Source organism: Hetaerina americana, unplaced genomic scaffold, assembly GCF_022747635.1.
Source record: "Hetaerina americana unplaced genomic scaffold, ioHetAmer1.1.p SCAF_5, whole genome shotgun sequence".
NCBI lineage: Eukaryota > Metazoa > Arthropoda > Insecta > Odonata > Calopterygidae > Hetaerina > Hetaerina americana.
In genome coordinates this window covers 27,776,139-27,792,475 of record NW_027287095.1, presented here as the reverse complement: position 1 = coordinate 27,792,475, position 16,337 = coordinate 27,776,139, and the positions used below count along the sequence as shown (strand labels likewise).

General features: G+C 41.6%; 1 protein-coding gene across 1 annotated transcript in view; it reads left to right on the top strand.

The window, feature by feature from the left end:
• Positions 1–16,337, top strand: part of CadN (neural cadherin) — a 1,574,690-nt gene that overhangs the window by 1,400,216 nt on the left and 158,137 nt on the right. Inside the window, exon 17 of the mRNA XM_071591874.1 lies at positions 7,420–7,535. Within this exon, the coding sequence (XP_071447975.1) occupies positions 7,420–7,535 (116 nt within the window). The remainder of the gene's footprint in view (positions 1–7,419; positions 7,536–16,337) is intronic.

Here is a 16,337-nt window from a genome sequence, read left to right as displayed (position 1 = left end):
TGCAGGAAAAATGACGAGGTGGGACACTTATTTCGCGTCGCGAAGGTTTCTCCCTTCTAATTTTTTTACTTCTTTTTTGGGGGGGGGATCTCCCCTCCATCCCTCCACTCCACATAGGTGTCGGAGTTTTTGTGCGCGCGCGTGATGGAGATTTGGGCGTGGAACATGTGAGTGAATGCGTGGTGGTGGGGAGTGTCCGTGTCGCCCGAAGGGCGACGGGGGGAATGGGTAAGCAAGAGGGGACGAGACAGGGAAAAATCGAGGGTTTTTTCACTCTCCTCCTGGTGTTCTCCGCTCCAACCCGCCGCCCCTAACGCGAGAGGGGGGGTGAGTACGTCCCCTCTTATCCTCGGCGCGGGTGGCCCGGAGGGAGAGAGGTTTCTGAGGGGAGGAGAAAACACTGGAGAGAGATACATATATATGACAAGACTGCGGCGTCGAAAATTATGGGAGGCGAGGGAAAAAATGGTGGGGAGAGTGGGATTCGGGCCGAGTGCGAGGGTTTGAGAAAGGGGGTGAGTGGAAGAGGGACGTGTGGGCGAGTGAGAGCCTGAAAACAGCAGGGAGGCGTGGAGGCGATGAAGGCGAGACGGATGGAGAGAGGAGAGGATAGCGCTGGGGTTTGATGGAAATATTTTATTCTCCAAGGTGAGAAGCAACGTCACGGGTATGTGTGTGAGGATGGACGGTTGTGGGGAGACGTTGGAGGGTGGAGTGGAGTGAAGATGAATGGAACCAGGAGCGATGCTGGGGAAGGGTCGTCCGAGGAGTGTCAGCGGGGAGAGAGGAGAGTGGTGAGGTTAGGAGATGGAAGGACGGAAGGGGGGTGGAGGGTTAATTCGTACCGGCGAATTTCTACCCTCCTGTAGCGGAGCGCGGTGAGTGTGAGGAAGAGAACAAGGGGCGACCATTTCGTGGTAACTTTCCCTCTCTTCGCGAGTATTTCGAATATTCGCAGCTTATTAGTCAAGGATATAACCCGTTGTGCAAACGAACGGCAGTGTCCACAACTTTAATGCCTCATATTTGCACATATATTGCCCGCATAATAGCCTGCCGGGAAATTTGAAGGAGGGGTGGTTTCACTGAAATATATTATGCAAATCACTCTAGCCAGAATTTCGATATTTTGGGAAAGAAATTATGAAAATGGAAATTGCAGCAACTCAAAATTGAGGGATAGGAAGGATGGAGAGTTGAATTAATTTCAAGGCCTTAGCAAAACGTTTAATCCTGCAATGCTGGGAAGCATCTCTCATCAGCACAATTTTGCCATCGCGAATCATAAGTGTAACTGCATTTCATACGCATTTTCGTGTCGAGAGACTTTCATGAGGACGTCGGCCTTTCACGTCTTTCTCGTGTGGATGCTCTTTGAGCCTTTCGAGTTTTTGCGTCGCGGGTAAATTCTCTTCCCCGCAACCTTCCTCTTTTTCCCACTTGCGTCCATTTCTTTTACCAAATCCATTTTCGGGCTGTGGTTTTGGATTGATCAAACCGTTCCCAAACCTTTGACCCCTTCCTTTTCCTCCCGGATCTTTACAAAGATCAGCAAAAGAAGTGCACCGAGGTGTCCTCCCTTCCCAACAGATATCGAAAAATTTCGGGCACCGACGGGGGACGGCCGACGAGACTCGTTTCCTGCCACGAGAAAACTTCCCGGGAAACGGGTGGGTTTCTGGGGAGAAAGTGATTGGAAGGCCGTCGCAGATGCTGGATTATGGAGGAAATTGGACGATAGAGAGGGGCTTGTGCTTGCTATAAGACAGATTTTAGACCTGAAACAAGGGAATAGATTACAGACTGGTAGGATGGTTCCTTTTCCCGACTGCCAATTTTTGGATTGGAAATTGAATGAAGAAATATTTTTATGCAATTCATATAATCTTTTGTTTGATTTCGGGGAAGCACCCCTATGTAGGTATCGATATGATTTTTTTTATTTTTCCTGCGCTATATGAACTTCGTGATGGCTTCTCATCAAGTTTCATTTAGAATTAAATTTGAAATTTAGAAAAGCAAAACATTTACCATATAAACAAGTGTTTTTTTGCCTAATACAAAAATATGCCGAAAGTTTTTTACTTCTTATTTTGAGTCAAAATAATTAGGCTGTGTCCCGTATTATTTATTAAAACTTGCGAGTAATTGTTTTTCATTTCGCAAATGACCGATATCGAATCGAAATATCTAATTTACTGATTGATACGCATAATACTATTAGAGTAATGCTTTCGGGAAGTGGTTTCTGCAAATTGCACTTTCTGCTAAGGAAGCCTGTAAAAATTATCAACACATCTGAAAATTTGGACGCCAGAGTTAAAGGCAAGGAAATAGTCACGTATTCTTTGTATGATGGTAATCGAAAACACGAGCCTATGTAACTTTTATCCTTTCCTACTAAAAACTCATCCACGTTCTATTTCGTGAAAATTTGCATTGGGAGTTGGAGATGTCCCAGAATTTCAGCTTTAGGGAAAGGCGTTAGCCGCCGCTCTTTTCTCGTGTCGTCGGGGGTAAAGGATCGGAAAAACGTAGGAGAGGTATTGCACAGTATCGTAGGAAGAGCCGGGGGCACTTTTAAGGCTCTGCATTGGAATTTGATACTCGAAATATGAAGTTCTAGGGACGGTTCACCAACGCACTTAAGTCTCTTGAAGCAATAAAAGAGAAATTGTGATCAGGAGATGGGAGCAGTTCTAGAGGTTAGAATCCTTTTTCCGAATACTATTGTCTCTCCTCCATTTTCTTCTTTCTCTTTCTCTCCCCCCCTCCCCAGCTGCCCACTTCCCCACCTTTACCCCCTCACTTTCATTCTCATTTTGCTCTCCTCATTCTTTCCGTATGTTACGCGGTTTCCGTAATTTCGGGGAAAACTGGTAGCTAGAGCGAATTAGTCGGATGAGGGTGTGGTCCCGGGGTCTCTCGCTGGCTTTTGTCCCCCGCGACCTTTCGTCATATTTTTGCTGGCCCACCACATGTCTCACCTCGTCTCATTTTCCCTCGCTTTATTTCCATATCTCCTGATTCTGTAATTTTATGCCTTACCGTCCGTGCCCGCATGCGGCAGATATTTTTTCAGATGATAAAATTAGCTACATACCTTTTTTCTCGGCCATATTTTGGCTTTCGTATTTGCAGTTTTAAAAGTTTGCGTTTGTGCGTTTGCATTTTCCAGGATAAGTTTGCGCTCGTAGCTAACTATTTTCTAGTTCGTCAACCATATTAAACTAATATTACTTGTTATATTTTTGAATGCAATATTATGTTAGTAAAATGATAATTGGCAATGTATTCCGGCTGGCTTTTTTGGAGATGTATTTCCTCAGTTTTCATCATAGTGCTATAGTACATTCTCATAAGACGGTTGTCGTTATACTCATAGACGAAATTCCTCTTAGTGTTTCTTTTTACCTACTGTTTAATCAATCGGTCGTCTTATATTCAAACAAACTGGGGGATGATAGTCAACGTGCGTGAATGCGGAAATCGATGAGGACGTCCTGAGACAGTTAAACGCCTTGCAGATAGTAAAGGTGAAATTTACCAGATATTTTCATGGCAAATGCACATAGTTGGAAATTTTATGTTATTTCAATCGGAAATCTTCATGTCTACAAAAGCGACGGTAAAATTTATTGTCTTAACCTCTTACAGTCATCGGTAATGATATTTCTGGAATCTTCCATACGTCTGATCTACGTCTACGGAAGGGTGCTTTTCATAATGTGAATGAGCCGTTACTTCCAATTTCATCGCGAGAATACGCGGTTCAACGAAAACTTCTATTGACTAAGAACTGGTTCAGTTAGCCTCAAACAAAGATTTGGTTACCTTAAATCAGAATGGTAAAAGTAAACGGAAGCTTCGAGGTGGAGTATTCATTTGCATTCCCCAAATCATAGATCACGCCGGGCAAAGAGACGACGAGTAAACTCCAAGGTATTTGAAAATGCTTTGCCAAGTGCAGCATATTCTGGCTTCTCATTATACCAGCTAAAGTTGAAAGGAAGATTTTTCCTTCGATATTTTTCGGGATTCATCCGTAGCCACTTGTTTGCAACTAAACTTGTAAACCGTTTTGGTTTCAAATTGTCTGTACAAGCCTTGAGGCTCTGAAGAGCATATATTCATATTGAATACTGATAGAGTTTGTAAGTTGTGGCACGCGATTTCATCTGGTCTCTATGTGATTAATTGCGGTCATAGAATCAAAAAATAACTTACAGTACCTTAAACCGGAGTTAATTTTTACTTTTGATGCACGTTCTTTATTCAGACCATTGTTCAGAGTATTCGCGTAGATAATGGTAGCATTCTAACTATTCACAATGCGCATTTTACCTAATTTTACAACAGCTGATTTCCGTATCCGTGCGAAAGTTTTCCTGCAAAATTACGAATATCATTTCGTAATAAACATTCTTCCTATTTTAGTACTCTAAATAGCACTTCTGCGTTACCATTCTCATCTTTGCGTACATCGTACGCGTATTATTCGTCCACATTGATTGATCACTTCTCAACTCCTTCGCTTAATTAAAGTTAAAAATTGATTTGTTCGTTACCACTTGTTTCTTACCGGCACGTCTTTTTAAAACCTACTATCGATCAATTTTATTCTGTCACATTATATCTCCCCAATCCCATTACTATGTCTCTTGGTGCCCATTTTCCAGTTGGTTGCATGCTCTCTCTCTCGCTCTCTATTTCTCTCTGACTCCCTTGAAAAGTGTCCCGGGGTCGTTCAGATGCCCCAATCATTCTTTGCCTTCTCGGGACTCTTTCTACCTCGCTCACCTTAAAACCTTGAGGGGGACGACCTCCATTTCCGGCCTCTCGTCCCTACTTCTATCTGCCCACATTTTTCCCTGCAAACTCCCTTTCTGTTTTCTATATTCCACGCCCAACTTCTTTCCCTTCCGTTGCTTACTGTATCGTATCCCGCCAGTCTCCCTCCCGATTTTAGCAGAGATTACGAGAGTTGGTATTTGACTCTGTGAAAGTTATATTTTTGTATTTTGTAAATATTTCCGCAATAGAAAGTAGTCAGTTTACCCGCAGCACGTTTTTTTCCATCTGCTGTACAGTGGAAAATACAAAAGTGTTTTGGTTTCAGCTTTAGTTCACTTTTCTGAGCGCCAAGTTCCGGTTCTCTGAATTTATTCACAGAGCCGTATTCTTTTCGTGTGGGGAAAATATTTTTCACGCGTCAAATAATTCATTCCCTCTGCTACATTCACGGAAGCTTTTGCACGCTCCTGTTTTGAGAAACGTGCCGTTGGAGGTGGAATTCTTATTAATGGAACGAAAGATCCCTTTCCTCAGAAGAGATATTTTCATATTCTGTGCAGGGTGAGTATGCCTGAAAAAAATTCCCCCAAAGAAGACGATTTAATGACACAGAGTTACCCGCGCTAGTCCATGCAGTACAGTGTATTTTTTACGTAGGCTCATCATTGTAGCTATAGATCCTCCGTCATATTATCGCGTACTTAATTTTTACTTTCTTGCGTCCACTCTGCCGTTGTTTAGTTCTTCGCCCCAGGCATACTTGGCCACGGTATTTTTTTTTCCACGTACTTCTTCTTTGCGGCCTACCTCTCTTCCTCCTCCAATATCATTTTTTCCTTCCAATTTATTTCGCCAGCTCCAGCCATCCGCAAGGGGCATGCTGCTACCTACCCCTATACAACTCTTCCCTCTCCATCCTCTCTCCCATCCACGAACGCAGGCTCGTGCACTGCGCGTCCTCCTCTTTTCTCTCACCCTCGAATGCTTCTCCTATTCTTTCTCCCATTTCCTCTCAATACCGCCTCCCCATCCTCCTTTCCCACCCTCTCGGACACGGTCTCCTTCCTCTGGGTCTGCTCTCCGCCTCTTTGCTTCCCGGCCGGATCCCTGTCCTTCCCTCCCCCCCAACGCCACTCCCATCCCCCACGTCCTCCTCCGACCGAAGTGGTTTTCTCTCCTTTTTCTCTCTTCCCTTGGTCTTGTTTCCCGTTGCAAGTCCATTTGCCACCCTTCCTTCCCTTACGCACTCCTCCCCTAACTCCTCCACTCTCCACCCCTCCCCGCTCACTCTCTCCTTTATCTAGCCAACCACTCGGGCGAGAACTCACTCTCGAAACTATTTAACTTCTCGGCTCCCTTAGCGCCTTTTTCCCCTTTTTTATTTTTCAACCCCCGGCCTCCCGCTTTTGTTCCCAGTGGTTTCTCCTTATTAACTGGGTTCTTATTTATCTTCTTCCCTTTCTCTTAATGGCTTTGAGCGTTGTTCCCCATGGGGAGTAGCAATAGTCCCAAGTTCGCAGAAATTTTTTATTGGCCTTCGGATGCATTGAATATTTTGGTACTAGAGATCTTTTGGGGATTGCCACATTACAAAACATTAATTTAGGTCAATATCTGCTGGAAATACTCTTTTATGGATTTCACATTTTCCCATCAATAAGAAAGATGTTTATTGCAATAATTTCCCCCTGAAGACAAAACATTTAGATTTTTCTAACGTTGTGGCATTTCGCTACATTAAAGCCCTCGCAAGTTCTTGGAGCAGAATATGAAGGGAGTGAATGTTGCCTTCTGTATTGTAAAAATTGATATTATATGAAATAACACATTCATTAGCTTATTTTATCATATTATTTATTGTATTTGAATCTAGTCTTAATTTATTTGTGTATATAGATATTCAACCAATAGAAATAGGTTTTAATGAAGATAAAAGTTGTCTAACATTCTCCCTTTTGTCACAGCCTATGATACTTCCCTCCAAATGCCCTTATTTAGCTTCGAAATTGGGATTAAAATTGATTTAACGTCTGTCCCATAAGTAATCCGATATTGGCATTAAACATAATGAGCATAGATTGAGTTAATTTAAGTTTTATAATCCATAGAAGAAGTTTCAGTACCTCGCGAATGGAAGCTAGCTCATATTGCTTTCCTTTACAAAAACAACGATGAAGAGTATCCTAGTGATAACAGACCGATTCAAGAACGAGAACTTGAATCTGTAATCGACAGATTCAAGTTCTAGTTCTTTCCTCATGCAATACGCAATCATGACAAAATTGAATACAAGCACCCGAATCTTTTTCACTTTAAGGCAAGCATGTGATGATTTAGTACAGCACACCAATTTTGCCTGATGTATTTTGGCAATTGGTGTGTATGGGTACTATTGTTTGTGCATGTATGTCTGGTGTCTTAGCACATACCCTCCCCACGCCACAATGCCTTTCGGCATCTTGCGGGGGTATAGATGAGATATAGATGATTCAACCGTGGCCTTGATTGTGCAGAGTATTCACTGAAATAAATTACTATTAAATTCAATTTAAGATAGAAAAATTATTTTTTGTCCATGATATCTGATAAATTTTCTAATATCTTTTTTGTTTTCTTTCTCTTTAGCCTCGCGTATTCGATATGAGATTACGAGCGGGAACATAGGCGGAGCATTCGCCGTAAAGAATATGACAGGGGCCATTTACGTCGCCGGAGCTTTGGACTACGAAACGCGGAAGAGGGTAAGTGTTAAAAATCTTTCCTATTTACTGCATTGTAATTTTTAAAATCAACAGTAATTCCATTTTCTTGAAATAAATATTCTTCTGATTCTAAAATATGCCCAGCCATGATGTAGTTAAGTCCATGCTTAGGGAAGGAATGCGCCAAGGAAGATGCAATTCCTGAATGTGATATACGCGTAAGTTTGGCTTTTTACATTCTGAGCGTTGTAATTCAACATTTGTAATGGATCAAAATGTAAATTGCTTGATTCAAAATTTTTATGATCCTGAATTTCCGTTTACTGGTAATTGTAATTACGCGAGACATTTTTTGTCCAATGTTTAACAAATTATGAGATGCAGATAATGGAAAGATATCATTAATTAAATCCATAATCTCGTAATAAATATTTCCAATATGTACCCAGTTTTAGAGGAGGGAATTGATAATTTTCATCTCAACGTCGTAAGATTGAGTAATAAACATATCCACGGGACATTTTCTCGGAATGCATCTTGACTCGCGCACTCACTTCGTTATTCCCATTCGCTCAAGCCCGGAAGGATTTGTGATCCGACACTATCCATGCAACAAGAGAAAGATGCCACTTCCAGATAGCGAAGATGTATCCTGTAACAACAGCCTTTGAGGGATATTTCCTTCCTCCCATACCACTGACTCAATTGTTTTCCAGGGAATGTTTCTTGTTTCAACCGCAAGGAGTTAGCTGTAATCCGCTGTGGATTGTCATTTTTACGCGGCAGGCTACAACAATCCCTCTTCCACGCGTCACTCCCATACTCCTTACCAGGAATATTCCTCGCATATGAGCCACAGACGCAGTGGAATCCGGGAAGGTTCCTTAACCTCCCACGGCCAGACGTGCTAATTTTGGTTTCCAGGTGTGACGAGATTTACGGCCCGTCAGCCCTTTGGAGGCCCTGCCCCTTTAGAAGGCGGCAGATCCCATCCGGATGCTCCATTAAACCACCTCGAAGGGTTGGGTAAAAGGAAGAGATTGGGACGAGGTCTTATTGGAGCTTCGGGGGACGACGTCGGAGGAAGCCGGTGGTGCTCGGAAGACATTCCCCCCCCCTTTATATCTGCCCCTTATCATTCCCTCTTCCCATTTCCCTTCGCCCTATCATTTTCAGCGCTTCATTAACTACTTCTCGAGCCATTTGCAGGAAAGGCGCCTCTGGCGATGAAGAAGCAGTTGATCAATTTCTGTTGTTGCGGGAGCCAGTGTTCTGCTTTAATTGCTGAGCCTTGGAAAGTGGGGATTATTAACTGAATTATTTCTACAATTCCCCAATTAAAAATCCATACCATCTCATCCAAATTTTCAAATTACCTACATCATTTTCGAGCTTTTCCGATGTTTAAAATTACGTTTTGTTGTGCTTGTGAGCATATTAATTTTCTCTCATTAGATGGCCATTATATATATATATATATATATATATATATATATATATATATATATACGTATAAAAACACATCAGAATCCGAAGATTCAGAATCAGAAGACGACGGGCGAGCCGTCGAAGCGTCAAAACAACATATTGTGAGTGTCCTTTCTTTGTGTCTCTATGGTGTAAAAATCTACATGTGTTTTTATATATTTGTGCGTTGCCGAAGAGCGTTCCATTTCGTATATATATATATATATATATATATATATATATATATATATATATATATATATATATATATATATATATATTTCGTAAATCACTGCTAATTACAGTATTAACCAATTTAAAAGATACGGGAAATCATTATTTTTCTTGCATATGTTTTTTCAGTAATGTTATTGTGTTGTGTATATTGATAGTAAGAAAAATCTTGATTCCGTCTCCATATTTGAAATTAATTTTTGGGTACTGTTTGTTTTTGTCATATATAGACTAAATCTATGTTCAAGCGCAAACAAGGACGTCTGCTGCAGGTGTATACAGGGGCGAAAAAATATTTTCATAATCCATTTCAAGAAGTAAAATCATTTCCCTGAACAGTAATAACAGTTTCCACGCCGTATTTTGCATTGGTAAGTAATGAATTATCAGGCAATCTTAAATAATGATCAAAAAACATAGGGATGGATCACAATCACCCTCAAAAGTTGGAAGAAAGCTCTGAGCGTTTAGAAAACAGCTAGGTGTATTATATGTAGCAATAAGCTTTAGCCTGTGCGTTAGCCAAATTCCTTACCCGATAATCTTTAACACCGACCAAAATCCACTCCGTCTCTCTGACAAATAAAAGTCACTCACCCCAAGCCACACACCGAGGGGGGAGGGGCAATCGCTAGCAAAGAAGTTGGAATTGAGCCATTAAAATTCCGAGTACGGCACCGCTTTCGCTTTATTTCAGTCACCCAGTGACTCCGGTTTGCCCCCTTCTTATTATTTCCCTGCCCACATTGTCCCACCACCTCTCTCCCATTCGCTTACGTGTCTTCCAAAAGAGGTGGGGGAAAATATCCTTTTGTTTCCCAGGAAAATGGAAAAAAGGAAAACTCCCTCCCTCCGAACTCTTTAATTTTTTTCCTCGTTTTTATCCACGGAAAATTTAGCCGCGCAACGCGCACCTGCAATGAGGAAAACATAAAAAAACTTTGCTTCCTCAGCAATTTTCTCATCATCCGGCTTGTGTACTCCGACCGTGTGGAGGTTGAAGTTGCAGGGAGAGAGCGAGAGAAAGGCGCTTATGTGTCGAGTAGGGAAGGTAGCTAACCAGAATTTTCAACGTCATGTCGTCCACCCCCCGTGACAGTACGGCACGGACAACCGGCGCAAGCTTTGTAGCCAGGCTCACCACCCTCATCTCACTCTCAACGCTCTTTCCAGCAAGCGGCGGCGTCGCCTCCCTTAACCTCCGTCTTTGCGTTCGTTCCCGCTCCGCTCGAATTCATGGCTGCAGGCTCATGACTGGACTGGCTCCTCCGCTAAGTAAATCCCATCTCCCCGACCGAGAGATAAAGAGTGGTAGTGGAGTGCTGGCACGGAAGGGCACACATTTAAGTACCTACCTACGTCCTGGCTTTCAGACTGCAGCCAGGTAATCCCGTGGGGATTAAGGGACGTCCCTTTTGCCTTCCTCCCCCCTCCCCGTGAGGATGTACCTCTTCCCCTATCTCCGTCTCTTTTTGACGCGTAGGGACTAAGCACTCTTCCACTGGATCCCATGGGGTTACTCGTCTAAAAAGGAAGCCTAGCACATTGCCAGCAATTTAACCGCTCCTGTGTCTGTATGACATCCTGTAAGTGTATAATTAGGGAATCATATCAAGTGGTATAGATATTACCGAGTAATAATTCATTTGCAATGTATGTGCGATCAGTTATCTTTCGTTCTGCTTTGACCAGCGATAAGGACACTTTTCTCTGGGTGCTAACAGCCATTGTCCGCGTTCACCCGCGCTATCTGGGCCCTGCTCCATAATGGAGTCAAAATGGGACGATACATACGACATCCTTAATGTCATCTGAGTGTGAGGTCATTTCTTATCGGGGTCCTGGTTATAGCTTCATCACGATAACGGAGGCGGAAACATGACTGTCAAAATAATAAACTGCCGGGAATAGAAACAACCAGCTTTCCTTGTGCTTTTTAAATAGAATATTGTGTATGAATTTAACTATGCATTGAGAAACCGTGTAATGAATATTCATCGGTATTTTAAGGTCCCCTGTTGTGTTTTACTTTTGCGTTGTCTCATTGGGAAAACATATATATTTTCTGTTTTACATTATTCACGCGTTTCCGAAGTGCAAACGAACACGCAAAAAATAATTGTAGAAGGAAATTGTTGTGGCAGCGTGTAAGATAATTGCTATGATATTTATTTCGCGAAACGTTGGTTTTTTTAATTGATAGCGATTCTTTGAAGCCATTGTGACTACCTTAATCTTTCCTTTAAAATCCTTAAATGAGTTAATTCAGCATTCAATTTATTTGATGGAGTAAGATTTCATTGATAGAATCCGAAATATTACAAAAATGAAATTCATTGCCCATATAATAAGAAAGAATACATTTGAACCCCTATCGAACCCCGAAGGAAAATTTGATGACCCCAAACGATCCTTAGTTAACGTTCGGCAAGCATTTGTCTAATCTTATTGTTTTCCAAAAAGGCGATGAATTCTTGACACTTCGACCCAATTCAAGGTTTTCCTAGTGCCTTAGGGGCATTCATGTTTTTTCCAGGGCGCAATCTTCGATATCCTCATTTGAGTCAAATTTTATAACTTAGCAAAATTTAGTTGAACACACGGTGGTCGTTTGTGTGTTCAACCAAATTTGAACGCAACGAACAACACTTTTGGTCATTGTAAGTTCTGTGCTCACTATGCTACTGTCTCATTCCTTGGAAATTTTATGAAATAGCTTAGTAATAACTTCTCTGGTGAAAAAAGTGCGGAATAAATCTAAAAAGTTTTCCCACCATGTTTCGTCACATTAGTAGAATAAGAATCTATTGTGAATAAGATATTTTCGTCTTTATTCAGAAAAATAATAACCGTGATAGTTTTAAGATGTAGAACTGCGGAGATGTGTGTTCCTCGCCTGCAGGATGACTGAGGGAAAATTGCGTCCTGCATTTCCGACACTGTCGTGAGCATGGACTGCTGTGCTTAAAAATTCCATAATCGGCTTTGGAAGAGGCATTGGTTTTCCCGATTATTGGTTAAAGAATTTAAGTTGCGGTGTACGTAAGAGCGCGGGGTATATTTAAGAAAATTTGGCTTAAGATTCCTTTGAAGTCTGTCCCTCAGTTCGCTCTATTCATCATCGTCATCTTCCCAATATCCCTAATCCCTATACGTTGATCCCTTCTCTCTCTCCCACTCTCCCTATCGTGTCAGCTACGCATCCCAACTTCACCCTCCTTCACCCCAGCTATATCCTTACGAGGGAAGAGGGGATTCTCACCCCTATCATGCATCATTTGACCTCGAACCCTGTCCCACTCTCACTCCTCGTTTCCAAGGGTGACGCTGTTATCAAAGGAAAACCCTTCTCGGATGAGCTCGGTCCCCAGTCTCAGATCCCGGTGTACACCACCTCCCGTCCTCCAGTATCGCCATCTGAGGACCGTCCATCCAACGCCGTACATCCTCCCCCCTTTCCCCTGCTTCTTCTACCCTTTGTGAAGGTAAGGAATGACCCCTGTAACCCTGTTTCCCACACCCGTTCCCCGAACCCTCCCCCGTCTATCTTTCTTAGTCGTGCGCCCTCGGACGGTCCTAGTCAGCCTTCTACAGAATCAAATAATTCTCTGAACTCCCGTTTGAGAGCTTCCACTGGCATTCAGGCGCCCGGGCCCTAGATTACTAAACAGCTAGAATGCGCAGAATAGTGAGTGTTTGCACATACTATTAAGAGCGATATCCCAAGGTCATTGTGTACTCTCTGAGTAGTGTTTCACATTAAGTGTACCTTATTCCTTAATAATTTAGAAAGTTGGACTTAACGTCAAATGAATTCACCTAATTTTTTATTTTCGCCACCGTTTTTTGCCAAAGTTTAGCTTTTTACTAAAATTAGAGACAGCTATATATCAAACATTTATGTTACATATTTTATCCAGTTTTATGGTTGAGGACTCCTGAGATCATTGTGCAAAATATGTCATCTACATGATTAATTAAAGGATGAAATAGATATTCTACTTACTCAAGTTTTGAATATTTCTAATGATTCTTTTTCTTGGGTAGTAATTATAATAAAAAGCAACTTTTATGTATCTTTGGATTAAGCCTTACATATATGTTTATACTTTTGTTATTACTGTTTTACGGGCTCTTAAATATAAATAATGATTTTCTTTTTCATTTTTGTTCATACAACTTGCTAGGAGATTTAATCGGCGTTGCATTGGAATTATCCCATAGCGTCTCTGTTCGATCTATCTAAAAAATATTTACTGCCATTCATTATGGCGCTAAGAACGTTAATCGTGGCCTCGCATCATATCAATTAATGTCGGCTTGACGTGGTATCATTAATCTTTAAAATTTTATCTTACCAAAAATATCAACCTCAATACGTTTCTGAAGACAAAATCGGGATGAAAATAAAATCTTACTTTAATTCCACTTAGACTAATTCAAATTTGCTTTTCTAAGAATTATATAAATTATTAGCTTCATTTTAACTCTGACTATACCGGTGCGCACGTTTTCCTCTAGAAGTTTACGCAGACCTGTTATTCCTCCGTCTTTTTACTGATTCCGGTGGAGAAATGTATCTGTCAACTATGGGAAGAAACGCAGAGGATTTCCAATAGTCCGCGTTAAATAAAATTTAAAAAAATAGAAGAAAGAACTTTCGTTTTTTAAGCATTTAATTCCCGGGAGAATTCATCCTTGGAGGAAGATTAATTATGACAAACGACGTGTCATTTAAAATTTATAGGTTTCGTTTTCATAAATTTATTATATCCTGTTAATTAAAAAGTTGAACAATTAATGGATTCTCCCCTCTGAGTGACAAGTCTTAATTTTTTTATCCTTAGGTAATTATTTTAATTACGTCGCCAGAATGTGCGTGTCCCAAACCCAGAAGTTAATTTTAAATAAAAAGAAGGTTACGTGCTCAATCGAGCTGTTTCGCATTCCTATCCCGAAGGATGACACGCGAGGCAGTGCAGTTCATTGTGAGTGCTGACGTGCTCGTGCGGGAAACTCAGTTAAGATCATGAAAGGGTTCCCCACCTAAGGTAGGCATTGTCTTTTGAGTTCATAACGCCACACTTTCCCCTCACAGGAGGGAGCATCATCATTGTTTCACCTACCGATTATTCCGATCCCACGCATCCAGAATTCGCCGTTGCGCAATTCACGTCCCCGCATCCTAATAATCCTTTATAAGCTCCCAACGCTTTTTTCGCCCCCCCCTCGTCATTCCACCCCTCTTATCCGTTTAATCTTTCCCTCTCCACTTCAAAAAGCAGGGAGGGGAAGATTCACTTTTTTTACATTTCGGCTTCGCCGCGATGCTTCGCCCCGACACCCCCTAAGCCCCACACCCCTGTCCACCTCACCCCCTCTCAAACCACCTCCCCAACTGCTTTTTGAGAATTCTCTTGTTCCACGCGCGCCTTTCCGCCCCCCCGTATTCTTTCTTCCTTTCTCCCCCATGCCATCACCCCCTTCCCGATTAATCCCATTACGACGCGATGGAATTCGCCGACCGCCAACCCCGAGGAGGAAACCCCACCACAAAACCCACTCCCATCCGCCCACTCACTCAAACCTTCCAAAAGGCTTAAGGATCAAAGACTCCACCCCACCTCAATGCATTGTTCGCAGCGGCCTTCTCCGCGGAAAGTGGCGCCAACTCCTTTTCAAAAATCCTCGCCCTCGTTGTCGCGTGATTGATGACATCTCCTAGCGAGCTTTCTTCGCAATTGACCTTTTCTAATCGTATTTCGCCTTCCAGACCGGATTGGGGGAGGGGAATTTAGGAGTTTTTGAGGCGAGGCAGGGGGAGGAGTTAGAGTTAGTTTTCTCTTTTCATTGTTTTTGGCAGTTACGCCGCTCCCGACGGCAGTTTTCGGCACGTTAATGAGTTCTCGCTGCTCTCTGCCGCTATCTCGAGGCATTTGCTTTGTTCTTGAAACTTATCGACTAGCAAAGACCTTCCTAAATGAACGCCACACGTTTTGTGCTCCTCTTCCATTGTTTGTCGGCGAGGCGATAAACTGATGAAGTGTCAATATTTACGTTTATACAAAGAGCTGCCTGTGCAGGACTACGGTAGTTCAATACGATACTGAGATTGATAATGCCGAGGAAAATGCGAAAGAGAGATCATCGCTTCCACAATTAATTGTATAATTAGTTAAATTAATCTCTTTGTAAATTCTATCGAGTGAAAATACTCATAATTATTCCTCATCTCAATGAAAACTCACTTTAACTGGAGCGTAATTGAACTATTATTAATGAACATTTTTAAATATATGTTCGATGGAATGTATACTTCTAATCAAAGCAGTATTTTCTGCTTGTTTGCTAATAGTCCAAATTTGGTTGGGTAGATATTTCAGATCTTTGGGTAGATTCAAATGAGAGAGCGAGACAAGGAATATCGGAATCTTCTTGCATATTTTCTATTTTGATCCTCAGATGGCCAAGGTCTTTTCCAAATTAAAAGATGAGTCTTTTAAAGCTGTTGCTGTCAATTTGTCCCTGATATTCCCATGCAGAACTTATGAGGCTAAAACTTGAGAAAATAATCCAGCTAACAGTTTATTTAATGTTTAAAATTTGAATATAAATACAATAGATTTGTTTTGAAGTATCGTATATTTCTTTTAAAAAATCTTTTTATGTTAGCGGACATTGCTGGCATTTTAATTGAAATAGCTGGTTGTCTCTGTTGTGACGCCAGTGGCTTTATTAGTCTCCTCCCGAGGAACTCACTCATATTATTTGCAGAATTTTCCAGTTGTGAAAATATTATCTTCATCTTATCAATATTATCTCCTTAACCATACTTTCCGAATATTTAACTTGAATATTGTTTGATTGTGTTATTTCAAGGACTAAAAAATAATTTTTCGACCTCTTTTGTTTGAAATTCTCTTTATTGTCGACATTTTCACGCCCCCGCACTTGACCCAGCATTTTTTATTAATCCGCAAGGATTGATATTTCCGTGCTCCTCCAAATTCAAGCTAGTGAAAAAAATTTCATCTCCAAGTTTTCTTCCCTTCTCTTCCGCAGGTCATCTTTTTTATTTCTTCCCAAGAAAGAAGGATCGGAAAATTTTCTCCAATTTCCTGGTCGACACCATTCAGTTTT